Source organism: Mesocricetus auratus, unplaced genomic scaffold (assembly GCF_017639785.1).
Source record: "Mesocricetus auratus isolate SY011 unplaced genomic scaffold, BCM_Maur_2.0 Super-Scaffold_100020, whole genome shotgun sequence".
NCBI classification, from domain to species: Eukaryota; Metazoa; Chordata; class Mammalia; order Rodentia; family Cricetidae; genus Mesocricetus; species Mesocricetus auratus.
The window spans coordinates 22,438,824-22,455,974 of NW_024429201.1; the positions used below are offsets into that span (position 1 = coordinate 22,438,824).

The window sequence follows — 17,151 nt, forward strand, 5'->3', positions numbered from 1 at the left end:
TCTACTCCTCCTGGGTGAATTTGTTTGTTTTTGTTCTAGTGTTTTCAGGTGTTCTGCTAATTCTCTAGTGTGGCTATTCTCTAGTTTCTTCATGTGGGCACTTAGTGCTGTGAGCTTTCCTCTTAGAACTGCTTTCAGAGTGTCTCATATATTTGGTTGTGTCGTGCCTTCATTTTTATTGAATTCTAGCAAGTCTTTGACTTCTTTATTTATTCCTTTACCCAGGGTGATGCAATTGAGCATTGTTCAATTTCCATGAGTTTGTGGGTTTTCTGAAATTTGTGTTGTTGAATTCTAATTTTAAGACATGAATGTCCGATAAGATACAAGGGTATTCCAATTTTCTTTGTATCTGTTAAGGTTTACTTTATTGCCAAATATGTGGTCGATTATAGAGAAGGTCCTTTGTGGTGCTGAGAAGAAGGTATATTTTTTTGTATTTGGACGGAATGTTCTATAGATGTCTGTTAAACCCAATTGGGTCATAACTTCTTTTAATTTCTTTTTTTCTTTGTTAAGTTTCTGTCTGGTGGTCCTGTCTAGTGGTGAGAGTGGGGTGTTGAAATCTCCTCCTATAAGTGTGTGGGGTTTAATGTGTGATTTGAGTTCTAGTAATGTTCCTTTTATGAATGTGGGTGCCTTGTATTTGGGGCATAGATGTTCAGAACTGAGACTTCATCCTGTTGGTTTTTTCCTGTGATGAATATGAAATGTCCTTCTTCATCTCTGTTTTGATTAATTTTAGTTTGAAGTTTAATTTGTTAGATATTAGGATAGCTACACCTGCTTGCTTCTTAGATTCATTTGATTGGAAAATCTATTCCCAACCCTTAACTCTGAGGTAATATCTGTCTTTGAAGTTGAGGTGTGCTTCTTGTATGCAGCAGAAGTACGGATTCTATCTGTGTATTCATTGTGTTAGACTGTGTCTTTTTATAAGTGAGTTAAGACCATCAATATTGAGGGATATTAATGACCATTGATTGTTGATTCTTGTTTGTTTTGGATTCGATTTTGGTGGTGGTATTGTGTGTGAGTTTTCCACCTATTTCTGGCTTTTGGTAAAGTGAGATTATCTATTGCCCATGTTTTTCTGAGTGTAGTTAACTTCCTTGGGTTGGAGTTTTCCTTATGGAACCTTCTGTGTGGCTGGATTTGTGGATATGTATTGTGTAAATCTAATTTTGTCATGGAATATCTTGTTTTCCCCATCTATAGTGATTGAGAGTTTTGCTGGGTATAGTAGTCTGGACTGGAATCTGTGGTCTCTTAGTATTTTTAGAATATCTATCCAGGACCTTCTGGCTTTCAGAGATCCCATGGAGAAGTCAGGTGTAATTCTGATAGGTCTGCCTTTATATATTACTTGGTCTTTTTCCTTTACTGCTCTTAATATCATTTTTTATTCTGTATGTTTGGTGTTTTGATTATTATGTGGTGAGGGGACTTTTTTTTGGTTCAGTCTATTTGGTGTTCTTTAAGCTTCTTGTACTTTCATAGGCATGTCCTTCTTCATGTTGGGAAAGTTTTCTTCTATAGTTTTGTTGAGTATGTTTTCTGCACCTTTGAGCTGGGCTTGATTGCTTTCTTCTATACCTATTATTATTAAGATTGGTCTTTTCATGGTATCCCATATTTCCTGGATATTTTGTGTTAAGGATTTGTTGGATTTAAGATTTTCTTTGGTCAATGAATCTATTTCCTCTGATTTATCTTCAGTACTTGAGATTATGTCTGCTATCCCTTGTATTCTGTTGGTTATGCTTGTATCTGTAGTTTCTGACCATTTACCCAGCTTTTCTATTTCCAGCATTCCCTCAGTTTGTGGTTTTTTATTGTCTCTATTTCAGTTTTAAGGTCTTGAACTGTTTCCTTCATCTGATTTTTTTTTCTTGGCTTTCCTTGCTTTCTTAAAGAGATTTGTTGATTTCTTGCATTTTTTAGTTTGTTTTTTCTTCCATTTCTTTAAAGGATTTTCTCATGTCTTCTTTGAGGGCCTCTATCATTTTCATGAGGTTTTTTTTTAAAGGCCATTCTCTTCTGTATCATCTGCTTTGGGATGTTCAGGTCTTCTTGATAGTGTAGAGTCCCTAGACTTTGGTGGTGTCATATAAGTCTTTCTGTTGTTGGATGTGTTCTTATACTGTTGTCATACCATCTCTTCTTCCAGTGGGTATAGATGGGGTCCCTCACTCTCCTCTCTACCGGAGGGTGGAGGGGCAAGCCCGGAATGGCTGCAGATGAGGCTGGCAGCTTTGCTCTGCCTATAGGTCCCTCTGCGAGGTTCGGTGGCAGGAAGGGTCTGGTAGTCGTTGTGGTCAGGGGACTCAAAGAGGGGGAGGTGGGCTAGAAGAGGCCCTGGGACTCACCTCTCTCTCTCTACCGGAGGGTGGAGGGGCAAGCCCGGAATGGTGGCCGATGAAGCTGGATGTTTTGTTCTGCCTCCAGGTCCCTCTGTGGGATTTGGTTACAGAAAGGGTCTGTCTCGTATGGTTTTATCAGTAAGTCTTAGTGTGATGCTCAGTTGCTTCAAAGAGGACCTGGCGCTAGCTAGCGTATGAGGAGGTAGCTAAGTGGAAGAAGTGTTGGTCCAGTCAGGAATCCTTGCTGCATGGGAAATGAATGCTGATGGTTAGACTGAAATACTGCTTCTCTGATGCTTCAGAGGACCTCTTGTGAACATGTCACTGTCTCCATGAAGTTGATTCACTGTTGATATGGGGTTCTCCACAGCTCTGATGACAGCCCAGAACTGGATCCGGCTTAGGTTTAGAGACATGATCATCCCCCTTCCCATGAGAAGGGGCTGGAATTGATACAACCAGAAGGACTGTCATAGCTGCTTCTTTACCTTTAAAATGCTACCCACGCTGAGCAGTGGTGACACACACCTTTATTCCCAGCACTCGGGAGGCAGAAGAAGGCAGATCTCTGTGAGTTTGAGACCAGCCTGGTCTACAAGAGTTAGTTCCAGGACAGCCACCAAAGCCACAGAGAAACCCTGTCTCAAAAAACCAGAAATAAATAAATAATAGATAAATAAATAAAATGTTACTCACACCTTTTCAGTTATCCCAATTGTTTGCTAAATGTGAAATAATCGTAAAATATGTGATTGATTTCAGAGAGGAAGAAAGCCATTTCTCTTGGCAGCTGAGAGGGGCCATGTTGAAATGATTGAAAAGCTTGTCTTCCTTAACCTGCACTCTTCAGAAAAGGATAAGGTGAGTTGGACTTTGTTTTTACTGACAACAAAGGAGTAACAGTTGATGTGGGGATTAACAATCAGTGTGCAGATTGCTGGAAGGTTTTTTCTGGTCGACAGCCAAGTTCTTAAATAGTTACTAATTACTGAGAGAATCATGGACCATGCAGGTAAAATCAACCCACCTTCTCTGTAGGTTGTCATGCTTTGTAGGTGGAGTTTTTTGTTTGTTTTGTTTGTTTGAGACAAGATCTTTACCTAATCCTGGCTGTCCTGGTGTTTCATGTGTAGACCAGCCTGGATTTGAATTCACAGAGATCTGCCGGCTTCTGCCACTTGAGTGCTGAAATTAAAGGCATGTACCACCAGGCCTGGCAATGACTGGTAGTTTTTACTTCATAAAAGAAAATTTAAACATTCTTTCAAGTCAGGATTTCTCTGTGTAGCCCTGACTTTTCTGGAGCTTACTCTGTAGACCAAGCTGGTTTTGAACTCACAGAGATTCACCTGCCTCTGCCTCCCAAGTGCTGGGATTAAAGGTGTGTACCACCACTGCTCAGCCATAAATGTTTTGAAATTAGTTTACTTCTTGAATTTTTCTACTTTGTGTTGAGTTTGGCTCTTCTAAATCAGAAGCTTGATGAACTTGGCCCCAAAGTGGCTTGTGATGCATTGCTTCCTAGATGGAGGACCCATTCCTGGAAAGTCCCAACCCTCCCCTATCCTTCCTTGAGGACTACTTCCAACATGGTCCCACATTAACTGTGAAGGGAACCCTCACAAGGTAGCCATCCATATGGACATCTCTGATGGCTTTCTTAGGGTAAATTTCAAGATGTGGGTCTACAAGGTTTGCACCATATATTTTTTGATATTTGTTACTAATATCACTTACTACTCAGGTTGATTTTATCAGGGGGACCCTAACACAGGCTAGGTCCAGTTATTTTTATTGTTTTTTTCCCCTAGAAAATTGGTGCCAAATTCAAGCAAGAACTTTTTTTTTTCTTTCTCCTTCTGGTTCAAATAGCCAAGGCTTCTCATTTAAAACTTTAAATTGATAAGTTTTATTTAAAACTGGATAGTGTCTACACCTTGCTGTAACCAAAGAAGAAGCTTCCAGAAGTCACAACGTGCCCTGGTGTTGGAGGCTGTGTTCCTCGGCACAGGCAGTTTCACCTGGAGTGCCTTTCTCTTTCAGGAGGGAAACACTGCCCTGCACCTGGCTGCCATGCGCGGTCACAGCCCAGCGGTGCAGGCGCTACTAACTCACAGGCTGGAAGTAAATGAGACCAACGAGGTATGTGGACACACAAATTCCAGCTGGCCACGGGACTTAAAGGGCAGGTCGGTGGCACTTTCTAGAAAAAGAAAAGGAAATCGAAGACATTAGCGCCACCAAGTATAAAATGGAGCGCTGAAGAGTCCTGCTGTTTTCTTCAAGTATCCTCTGCTGGGAATTTGTTAATTCACTCAGAAGCCATTTGTAAGAGTAGGGGAGGAGGGATGATACCAGAGAACAGTCTTCCAGGTACAGCAGAGACTGGGGCAGCATGCACAAAGCCTGCACCAGTTCAAGCAGGCCCAGCATTGAGAGGCAGAAGTGGACACGTGCTTCCTGCTCTAAGGAACTGTCCCCAATTGACAGCTGCTTGCAAAGGAAAACTGAGTTTTCTCCAATGGAGTCACGTTGGATATACAAACCGCACTCAAGGGAGTCTCTATGCCCAGCAGTAGATGCTGACACAAAATGAATTCAATGGTGTTTTTGTAGAATTTTTGTCTCATGTTGCTGTGTTTGGATATTTTTTGTTTGACTAGTGTTTGCATGTATATTATGGTTTTGGATTTTGTGGTTTTATTTGTGTGTGTGTGTGTTTAATTCTGCTTTGTTTATTTCTCTTTTCCTTAAGAGAAAGAGAGAAAGAAAGGGCATGGAGTTGGGTGAGTGGGGAGATGGGGAGGAGTTGAGGGAAGAGAACCCGTGATCAGAGTATATTGCATAAAAAAATCTTTCCAAGAAGAAGAGGACAATGACATTTGTTTTCAGAATAAGTATGTGTTTTTACACTGGAGTCCTGCAGGACAAGAAAGACATAGGGAAAACATGATTATAGCTGTATACACAATAGACCATGAGAATCTATTTCACAAACCACAGCCTTCACATAGGAGGCAACATGTTATCTCTTTTGCCTTTCCAGTGGTCTCTGGCAGAGAGGGTTGGCTCTTGTTGTTGCTTCTTATTTTTCTGGCATGTTTGTGTTTCCTCCAGTTTGCGCACATGTATGTGCATAAAGGACCTGCTGTGTCCTGGGACCGACTTGGTCAGGAGGACAGAATTGAGGATAGTTGACTGAATAAGCTAAAATAACTAGATGACAAATGCTCTGATCACCAGATGTTTGGTTTTGGTGTCTATGAAATGAGGATAAAGTGAATTCTGTCCTCCTAGGGTAGTCATCTGGTTTGACTGTACCAAAGTGTACAGTCAGTATATGTTGGCATATAAATGCCAAGTAATGCTAACAACAACAACAACAACAAAAGAATCATGCATAAAAATATTGGAAGCATGCTGATTTTCAAAGTATTTTTACTGTATTCCAAGGAGAAATGGATTTTAACTTCTTTTTCTTTTTACCAGAATGGAGAAACTCCATTCATGTTGGCCGTTGAAGGAGGTCATGAAGAATGCAGTCGAGTGCTCCTGGAAGGAGGAAGTGACATCAACATTCCAAACAAAGTATGCAGTCTGGCTGTGATCAGCCATGCAGTAGGAGAATGACTTCGAATACTCTTTGGAACTTTGGTCCTTAATTGATGGTTTATGAGGCTTTTTATAGTATGTTCAGTTTTGCATAAAATTTTTAGTATGTCCAGTTTTGCATAAAAAATGATTTACTACAGATAGTCTCTTCAAAAGCAATGCTATTTCTCCAATTTATGTGGGGGATGAATGAAGAGACAGAAGGAGCAAGGACCTGTCACCGTGAGATGACAGACACTCCACTCCACTTTGTGGATAGCAGACACTAAAGAAAAAAGTTTGCTGTGTGAAAGCTCCATGGGCTACCCTGGGCCCGAAGAATGCAGGATGCTGTCTGCCTCTAAATATAAAATACTTTTATTGAGTCATGGCACTAATAGACTTTGAAGCTTTCAAGACTAGTGTCTTAATTACCATCCTATTGCTGTGAAGAGACACCATGAACCAGGCAGCTTATAAAGGGAAGCATTTAACTGGGTGCTTGCATGGAGGCAGGCATGGCGCAGGAGCAGTAGCTAAGAGTTTACATCTGATCCACAGGCAGCAGACAAAGAGTAAGAACCAGCCTGGCATGACTTTTGAACCCTCAGAGCCCACCCCCAGTGACACACTTCCTCCAATACTAATCCTTCCTAAACAGTCCACCAATTGGCTTATGAGGGTCATTCTTATTCAAAACACCACAACTCTATTACTAGCTTTACTTTTTTAAGATTAAAAACAAGATAAAACTATAACCTAGAATGAGCAAGAAACTAATTCAGGATCAAACCACAATGGCATTGTAAACATTCAAGCTCATGTTGGTGGCTGTGTCTTCAGACAGTTTACTGTGATTTTTCTGATTAATATTAACTTACAATGAAAATAACTCAGGACAGAAAATTCAAATGGTACCTTAAAGAGTATATGATTTAAAAAGTGACTTTCTCCAGCTCTCCATTTCAGTTCTGCTCCTCAGAACTCATGTCTCTGAAGTATACTTAGTCTCCCGGGAAGTTTCCATGAATTCACAAGGAAAAGTGTGACTGGATTGGACATTCATCCGCATAGTAGCACACTATGTAATTTATGCTACACACACACACACACACACACACACACACCTATACCCTATTAAAAATAATAAAAGTACATCTTCAAAATAAAAGATTCTGGGACTCCAAGTCCTTGGGATGGCCTCCCTGGTTAGCAGGGCTCTGAGGCTCACTGCCTCAGCTGAACCCCCATAGCTTCTATATTTGCCTATTCTGCCTTCACCAGGATTTGGCTATGCCATGATTTTCACATGCACGAGCTCACATTCTCTGCCTTAGGACAGTACACTCCCATCGTCCAGCAATAGCCTCAGCTATTGCCAGAAGTCCACATCCAGCTCTTACCAGAGCCATTTCTTGAATAGGTTTGTGTTTTCCAGTCACTAAGGAGTTTAATCTCCAAAGCCTCATGATAGCAAGGGCAGAAACTTAAGCCATCCATCGTATTTAGGGGTGCAATCTTTTGAAAGTGTTTGGTTCGTTAGGGTGGAGTCCCATGATTGGTTGTGTCCTGGTAAGTTTATAAGGAGAGGGAGACAGTTCATATGGATGGAGATATACACCATAGAATTGTGATAAGATATAACCTAGAAAGTCCCGTTCCAGAGACCACTCCATGAGATTTGTACTTCTTGTGTAACAACTGAGCAAAATAAACCTCACTTCCTTATAAACTAGCCTACCTCAAGTACTTCATGATAGTAATGAAAACTTAACACAATTTCTGGAGTTACTCTTGCTTGCCTTTTTTAATTAACATAGGTAAATAATCCCAGCACCCGTTATAGTTCAGAACTGTTCCCAACTGCCCTAGAGAAGACTCCTAGGAAATAAGCAGTATGGAGTAAGAAGCCAGCTGCAGTAGCACACACGATCAAAGGTGTTTTGGACTTCATTTTACTTTTACATCTGCAGGGATGGGTTCAGTAATGGAGATGCTTTACCTTGCTGATACCAACTTTGGTTGGCCTCTAGGAGATAGCTTTTGTGTTCTCTTTTGCCTCTCTGTCACTAGTGAGCGAAACACACAATTGTGTCATTTTCAAGGAGATACTTGGAGTAAGAGCATGGATTTGGTTGTTAGCAGACTTCCTCCATTTTTGCTGGACGGAGAGACTGCCCAGTTTGGGCAATAGGCTCTCTTCAGCATTTTATCAACTACTATGGCTCTGGGATGACTTTTGTAGGCCTTAAAAACTCAAGCTTCTGGAAGCCTTTTGTCATATGTTATCAAATTTATTTAAATGCACCTACATCTCTAATATATATTGCCACTGTTACTCTAAACAGATTTGTTTTATTTTTATAATTATTTGGCTGCAGTGAACTTCATCTAATTTATATGTGATTGATTTCTAAGAATACTGTATATATACTTGGGAATTTCCAAGAGGTTAAAAAATGAAAACTGTAAGTCGTTTACAAATATAATGAATATTTTATGAAATTACATTTAACAATCAATGAAGTAGGAATGTGACAATTAAATATTTATTCACTTCAATTTTGTGGCTTTCTCTTGGTATCTTGGAACCAGTAATTATTATTTTTCTTAAGTTTCACATATTTCTGGGGTTAGAAAGATGGCTCAGTATTTAAGAGCACTGGCTTCCAGAGGACTGGGGTTCAATCCCCAGTACCCACATGGTGGCTTATAACTATAACTCCAGCTCCAAGGGATCTGACACCCTGATCTGGTCTTCATGGGGACCAGGCATACACATACTGTACAGACAGACATACATGCAGACAAAGCATTCATACATACAAAATAAGTTGCACATGTCCCTTTGTCTCCTATAAAACCTATAGGCCGTGTACATTGTGTCTATAGGGTTACATAGAAGGTTCCATAGCACCACAGCTTTTACCATAGGATGCCGGCTTTGACTTCTTCGGACATTTATTTCTGATTTGGGTGGCCTCAGATCTTCCCATGGGTGCCTCCATTGTTCTGATCTCAGTCTAAATGTCACATTACCCAAAAAGGCATTCTTGGTCATTCCTTACAACATAGCTATCAAGTTACCTCTTTTAGTTCATGTTGTAGCTGACAATAACCGGCCAGTGTTATTCTTCTAATAGCATCTAGAATCTAGAATCTGTTGATTATATTTTACTCTAAAGACACTGATACACCAATCTACCAGTCCACCAAACCATGGATCAATTTATTGTCTATCCTACCGGAATCTAATATCAGGCATCTAATAGATATGCTTAACAAACATAGGCTTCTAATACAATTTGTCACATAATGAGTACTCAGCTATGTTTGTAAAATGAACAAAATCATATTTATTCTCCAGTGTTATTGTGGCTTAAAATAAAGAGGCAGGAGGTTATTACAAGAAGAAGGAAACCCCCCTCATGCCTAGAGATATCCATATCTTAGTCTAATAAACTCATGACTATGTGATTATATAGCAAAATCATCAAATAGTCATATGAGATTATCCTGGATTATATGATCATAAGTGTCTGTTAAAGTGAAGAGGGAGGCAGGAAGGACCAACTAAATACTACTGAGTTTTAAAGACAGAGAGGGGGGGTCATAAGCCAAAATATATAAGCTTCTGAAAACCAGTTCTTCCAGCAGTCTCCAGAGTAGAATTTGGCTCACTGAGACCTACATCATACTTCTTGACCTCTAGAACTGCCTGATGATGATACATTTTTTTTATTAAAATGCTAAGTTTGAGGCAGCAACCTGTAGTGGAAAAGTAAACAATAATAGGCTATTATACTGTTTTTACAGATGGAGACAGAGAGCCCTGTACTCAGAAGCCTTCTAAGCCAGGCCATACAAGTGTTTAACACTAGCTCAAACTAGTTTTCAGTTGGCTGGTCAGCTATCTACTGCTTCACAACAAACCAGTGAAGCTCTGTGGCTTAAAACAGTGTGGTATTATCTCTCATGGTGTGTCAATCTCAACACACAAAAGCATCTCTAAAGATTAAGTTTATGGACTGTGTAATGTTATAGTAGGATATGGATGCAGCCTGTAAGTTTGTTCAAGGACACTGTGGCCAAGGGACATTCTTTTTTTTTATTTTATTTTTTATTTTTTTATTTTAATTTTAAATAGCTTGTTTTACATGTCAATCCCAGTTCCCTCTCCCTCCCGTCCTCCCGCACTCCCCTTCCACCCTCCCTCCCACCCTATTGCCAAATCCTTCCACATAGGGGATGTCTAGAGTCTATCATTTTACTCTTGGTAGGGTCAAGGCACTCCCCTAAGAGTCCAGGCTGAGAGAGCATCTCTCTTTGTGCTATAGGCACATGAAGACAGATTGTATACCAGGAATAGACACTGATCCACAGCTCAGAGCCCCATAGGTTGTCCAGGCCTTCTCACTGGCACTCACATTTGGGGGGTCCAGATCAGTCCCATTCTGGCCTCCCCACTGTCGGTCTGGGGTCCAAGCGCACTCCCCTGTTCAGATCAGCCGTCTCTGCTGGTTTTGCCAGCCCATTCTTTGCCAATTTGCTCATCATTCCTCTCTCTCTGTCACTGGGTTCCTTGGGTTCAGTTCAGTGCTTAGTTGTGTGTTTGCCTCTGCTTCCATCAGTCCCAGGATGAAGGCTCCCGGATAGTTATAGACATCAAGTTCATTATCAGGAATGGGCATTCGAGGTGGTCCTTCCACTATTGCTTAGCTTGCCAATTGATGTTATACCTTTAGATCACTCGAGGTCACTCTGGTGCCTGATCTGTCTTCGATCCTATGATTCCCTCTTCCCCCTATTCTACCCCCGCCCCCTCAACTTCCTGTTCCCCCGTGACCAACTCCCTTCCTCTTTACCCCCTCTATTCTTCCCAGGTCCCACTACCCCCCCTCGCCCTGTTCCCCATCCATTCAGAGGATCTTGTCTCCATCCTCTTCTCTTGGGTACTATGCATATATGCATATCTTTTAGGTTCTTTCCTGTTTCCCAGACTCTCTATCTGTGGAAGTGCAGACTGGCACTATCCTGATCCATATCTAAAATCCATATATGAGTGAGTACATACCATGTTTGTCTTTTTGCGACTGGGTTACCTCACTCAGGATGGCTTCTTCCAGTGCTATCCATTTCCCTGCGAATTTCAAGATTCCATTGTTTTTTTCTGCTGAGTAATACTCCATTGTGTAAATGTACCACATTTTCTCTATCCACTCTTCAGTTGAGGGGCATCTAGGTTGCTTCCAGGTTCTGGCTATTACAAACAATGCTGCTATGAACATAGTGGAGCAGATGCCCTTGTTGTATGAACCTGCCTCATTTGGATAAATGCCTAAGAGTGGAATTGCTGGGTCTAGTGGTAGATTAATTCCCATTTTCCTGAGGAATCTCCATACTGATTTCCAAAGAGGCTGTATGAGTTGGCATTCCCACCAGCAGTGGAGGAGTGTTCCTCTCTCTCCACATCCTCTCCAGCATAAATTGTCTTCGGTGTTTTTGATTCTAGCCATTCTGACAGGAGTAAGATGGTATCTCAGAGTTGTTTTGATTTGCATTTCCCTGATGGCTAAGGATGTTGAGCACTTTCTTAAGTGTCTCTTGGCCATTTTAGCCTCCTCTACTGAGAATTCTCTATTTAGCTCTGTACCCCACCTTTCAAGTGGATCCTTTGGTGTTTTGGAGACTTGTTTCTTGAGTTCTTTGTAAATTTTGGAGATTAGCCCTCTGTCAGATGTAGGGTTAGTGAATATCTTTTCCCATTCTGTGGCCTGCCTTTTTGTCTTTTTGATTGTGTCCTTTGCCTTACAGAAGCTTTTTAGTTTCAGAAGGTCCCATTTGTTAATTGTTGATCTCAGTGCCTGTGCCACTGGTGTTATGTTTAGGAAGTGGCTTCCTGTACCAACTCGTTGAAGAGTATCTCCCACTTTCTCTTTTAAAAGTTTCAGTGTGGCTGGATGTATGTTGAGATCTTTGATCCATTTGGACTTAAGTTTTGTACAAGGCGATAAACATGGATCTATCTGCAGTCTTCTGCATACCACTACCCAGTTATGCCAGCACCATTTGTTGAAGATGCTTTCTTTTTTCCACTGTACAGTTTTAGCTTCTTTGTCAAAAATCAGGTGTTCATAGGTGTGTGGGTTAAAATTAGGGCTTTCGATTCGGTTCCATTGGTCTACCTGCCTATTTTTGTGCCAATACCAAGCTGTTTTCAGGACTATAGCTCTATAATAGAGCTTGAAGTCAGGTATGGTGATGCCTCCTGAAGTTCCTTTATTGTATAGGGATGTTTTGGCTATCCTGGGCCTTTTGTTTTTCCATATAAAGTTGATTAATGTTCTTTCCAGGTCCTTGAAGAATTGTGATGGAATTTTGATAGGGATTGCATTGAATCTATAGACTGCTTTTGGCAAGATTGCCATTTTTATTATGTTGATCCTACCAATCCAAGAGCATGGGAGATCTTTCCATTTTCTGGTATCTTCTTTGATTTCTTTCTTCAAAGACACAAAGTTCTTGATATACAGGTCTTTCACTTCCTTGGTTAACATTATCCCCAGATATTTGATGCTGTTTTTGGCTATTGTAAAAGGTGATGTTTCTCTGATTTCTTTCTCAGTCACTTCATCATCTGTATATAATAGGGCCACTGATTTTTTGAGTTTACCTTGTATCCTGCCACATTGCTGAAGGTGTTTATCAGCTCTAGGAGTAACCTTGCGGAGTTTTTTGGGTCACTTATGTAAACTATCATATCATCTGCAAATAATGAAAGTTTGACTTCTTCTTTTCCTATTTGTATCCCCTTTATCTCCTTTTGTTGTCTTATTGCTGTAGCTAGAACTTCAAGTACAATATTGAAGAGATATGGAGAGAGTGGACAGCCTTGTCTTGTTCCTGATTTTAGAGGAATTGCTTTGAGTTTCTCTCCATTTAGTTTGATGTTAGCTGTTGGTTTACTGTATATTGCTTTTATTATATTCAGGTACGTTCCTGTTATCCCTGATCTCTCTAGGACCTTTATCATGAAGGGGTGCTGGATTTTGTCAAAGGCTTTTTCAGCATCTAGTGAGATGATCATGTGGTTTTTCTTTCGCAGATTGTTAATATGGTGGATTACATTGATAGATTTTCTAATGTTGAACCATCCCTGCATTCCTGGAATGAAGCCTACTTGATCATGATGGATGATTTTTCTGATGTGTTCTTGAATCCGGTTTGCAAGTATTTTATTGAGTATTTTTGCATCAATGTTCATGAGGGAAATTGGTCTATAGTTCTCTTTCTTAGTTGTGTCTTTGTGTGGCTTGGGTATCAAGGTAATTGTAGCCTCGTAGAAAGAGTTTGGCAGTGAGCCTCCTGCTTCTATAGTGTGGAATACTTTGACGAGTATTGGAATGAGCTCTTCTTTGAATTTCTGGTAGAATTCTGCACTGAAGCCATCTGGGCCTGGGCTTTTTTTGTTTGGGAGACTTTTGATGACTGCTTCTATTTCATTAGGGGTTATAGGTCTGTTTAGATTATTTATCTGTTCTTGATTTAGTTTTGGCAAGTGATATCTATCCAGGAAATTGTCCATTTCCTTTAAATTTTCAAATTTTGTGGAGTACAGATTTTCAAAGTATGCCCTGATGATTCTCTTGATTTCCTCAGAGTCTGTTGTTATGTCCCCTTTCTCATCCCTGATTTTGTTAATTAGCATGTTCTCTCTCTGTCTTTTGGTTAGTTTGGACAGAGGTTTGTCTATTTTGTTGATTTTCTCAAAGAACCAACTCTTTGTTTCATTGATTCTTCTCAATGTTTTCCTGGTTTCTACTTGATTGATTTCAGCCCTCAATTTGATTATTTCCTGGCGTCTGCTCCTCCTGGGGAGTTTGCTTCTTTTTGTTCTAGAACATTCAGCTGTGCTATTAATTCTCTAGTATGACTGTTCTCCAGTTTTTTCATGTGGGCACTTAGTGCTATAAACTTTCCTCTCAGCACTGCTTTCAAAGTGTCCAATAAGTTTGTGTATGTTGTGTCTTCATTCTCATTGAAATCGAGGAAGTCTTTAATTTCTTTTTTTATTTGTTCCTTTACCCAGGGATGGTGCAATTGTGCATTGTTCAATCTCCATGAGTTTGTAGGGTTTCTGCGATTTGTGTTATTGTTGAATTCTAATGTTAATGCATGGTGGTCTGATAAGATGCAGGGGGTTATTCCAATTTTTTTGTATCTGTGGAGATTTGCTATGTTTCCTATTATGTGGTCAATTTTAGAGAAGGTTCCATGTGGTGCCGAGAAGAAGGTATATCCGCCAAGGGACATTCTTAAGGTCTAATTTAAGGAGGATTTCTTTAGATGTTTGAAATAAAAATTGTTGACTGTCTGAATCAATAGCAAAAGTCTTAGGTCCAAGTCAAGCAGGAGGTTACTAGGTAGACATCCTGGCAGGAATATTACTTTAAAGATTTATTTTTAACTTTTGAATGCATGTGTATGTTTATATGTTTGGCAAGGTATGTGCATGTGCGTGCAGTTGCTGGAGGATGCTAAAAGAGGATGTCATATCTCTGGAGCTAGGATTGAAGGTGGTTGTGAGCCACCTGCATGGGTGCTGGGAACCAAACTCAAGTCCTCTGCAAGAACAGTACATGCTCTTAAGTGCTAAGTCATTTTTCCAACCTCCAGGAGTATTTTTACTCCAGAGACTCAGAGCCTTTTGTGAAGTCTTTTGAGAATACTTCTTGTGGTGTTTTGAATAAAAGTGCCCCATAGGTTCGTGTTTGAATACTCAGTCCCGGTTGGTGGAAATGTTTAGGAAGGATTAGGAGATGTGGTCTTATTGTGGGTAGTATGTAATTAAGGGTGAGCTTTCAGGTTTCAAAAGCCCATACCATTCCTAGTTAGCACTCTCTCTGGTTGTTGACTCAATATGTAAATGTAAGTTCTCAGCTACTGCCTTAGTGCCCTGCCTGCCTACCTGCTGTTAAGGTCATGGGCTCACCTTCACCTTCTAAACTATGAGTTACCTTGGTAATAGTGTTTTGCTTTTTTGTCACAGTGGAAAAACAGAAAAGTAATTAGGATTGCTCTCACCACTAAGTATATGTATGTCAGATCCCTCTTTTATAACCTCCTGGTATTGTTTATTTTGACTGAACAAAAGGAAATGCGTTCTGATTTTGAAAACTTTCACAGGGGGTTAACTGGGCTCATCTGTGATAATCCTACTTTGAGTCTATTTACATGATTATAGTCAGAGGGTGGTCAGGATTTTAGTCATATAAAGTTTTCTCTGAGCTAGATATCCAAGATGGCTCACTAACTTACCTGGAAGATGTTGCCAGCTGTTAGCTGGGAGGTCAACTGCCGCACCTCTATGTAGGGTGTTCCCCTGGATAGCTTGTCAGCTGGTCCCAAGAGGAAGTGCTAAAGAATGATCAGTACAAAAGGAAGGGGGAGGAAGCTGCCAGGCTAGTTAGGGGCCCTGCCTAGAACCGGTTCCTCTGTCACTTCTGTTATAACCACTGGTTAAAGAAGTTACACGTCCACCAAGAGTCAAGGGAGTAAAGAAATGAATCCTAGCTGTTGATAGGGGAGTGGCAAGTAGGTCGGGGGATATCAACACAGTTGGGGAAAGCAGTTCTCTACAATGCTCTTATATGGAGGGCCTGAATATGTTTCATGGCAATCCTTTAATCAACCATAACTAATTCATTGGCTTTCATTGTTGCCCGTTCTCACTCTAGGCTGCTTGGAGATTGACTGAAGCCTCATCAAGAGTAGGCCACGATTTTGATCTGAGTACCATTTAGCTCAGGCACTAAGCGGAGCTATTTAGGCACTGGAAAGTGGCATGGGGTAGTAGAAGTGGGTGGATGAGAGTTGTGAAAGGAAACGGGTAGAAGGGTCAAGAAGCAACACTTCACAAAGGTGGAAACCTTGCTAAGCTTTGAAGCCATTCCTGGCAAAGAGGAGAGCTGGGAATAAACAGAGGCAGGGAGCCAGAAGCCATTGAGGTCCTTTTTGAAGTCAATGTCAACCACCTATTTTAACTCAAGGAAAAGACTTGCTCAGACCATAGCAGTAAACGTGATTAAGGAAATAGGGATTTAACTCATATGTGCCTCAGTCATAGCTTCTCAATGTCTTAGGTCAGGTTGCTAAAATAGTAATAAAAATAGCAATAGTAATGATGATGATGATGATGATAACAATAATAACAAAGCTGGTGACTTAAGCAGCCAGCATTTGTTTCTCCTAGTTGGATATTGGAAACCCCGGGCCCGGGCACTAACAGGGTGGGGTTCCAATGACGATGTTCTTCCGACTTCACTGGCAGCCACTTGTTATGTCCTCCCATGGCTGCGGGAGGAGCAGCTAGCCCTCTGGACCCTCTTACAGGAGCAGGGACACCATCATGAGGGCTCCACTCCCACATTACCACTTCCTGATGTCTCCTCCCCTATACCTCATCTCACCACGATTATGAATTTTGGAGACCCAGTCAGGCCACGGGGTTATATGACATGATAAATAAGAGACGCATTGAAGTGACAGACCCCAGAATAATCAGAAACACGTTGGGGTTCCTTTTTTAAATAGTTGTACTATTTCATGCATAAATTAATTACCATGTACTGAGCACCAGACTGCGTGCCGATAGTAACGGAATCCCTCTTGCCCTCTCCATCTGTTCCTTGCAGCTCAACGTCAGTGCTTTGCAGACAGCCACCCGGAACGGCCACACATCCCTTGTCAACTTTCTTCTCAGTGAGAACGCTGATCTGCAACAGCAGAAGGAAGTGAGTCCATACCAGTCAACCAGGTTTGGGTGCCGGTGCTGCGAATGCCCTGGATGAGATATTTCATGAGGGAAGGATTCTTTTAAGGGAACGCTGGCTTTGTTTTGTTTTGTTTTTGAGTCTTAGTCATGAGAAATAAGATCCAAGTGGTGAAATTTAGAAAGTCATTGAAGTCCCTGAACAAAACAAAATCTTTGTGTTTAAGATGTGTTTGCTATAGTAAGTCTCAGGTGTCTAGAGGTGCCTCTACTCCCGTAGGGATCTCACCAGCCTGGAAAATGCCACGGCCGCCCTTGCTGTGGGTGTGGAGAAAATAAACCGTTTCTCCATCTCCAAATGATCTTGTGGTTTTTCAAAATCAATCCTTTATTACTGATTGAGGTTTCTCTGAAGTTTGGATTGGC

At 40.9% G+C, this 17,151-nt stretch overlaps 1 protein-coding gene across 1 annotated transcript in view; it reads left to right on the forward strand.

Annotated features, from left to right (window-relative positions):
* Positions 1-17,151, forward strand: part of Ankdd1b (ankyrin repeat and death domain containing 1B) — a 73,974-nt gene that overhangs the window by 35,635 nt on the left and 21,188 nt on the right. The window contains exons 6-9 of the mRNA XM_040728926.1: positions 3,126-3,224; positions 4,407-4,505; positions 5,853-5,951; positions 16,649-16,747. Of these exons, the coding sequence (XP_040584860.1) occupies positions 3,126-3,224; positions 4,407-4,505; positions 5,853-5,951; positions 16,649-16,747 (396 nt within the window). The remainder of the gene's footprint in view (positions 1-3,125; positions 3,225-4,406; positions 4,506-5,852; positions 5,952-16,648; positions 16,748-17,151) is intronic.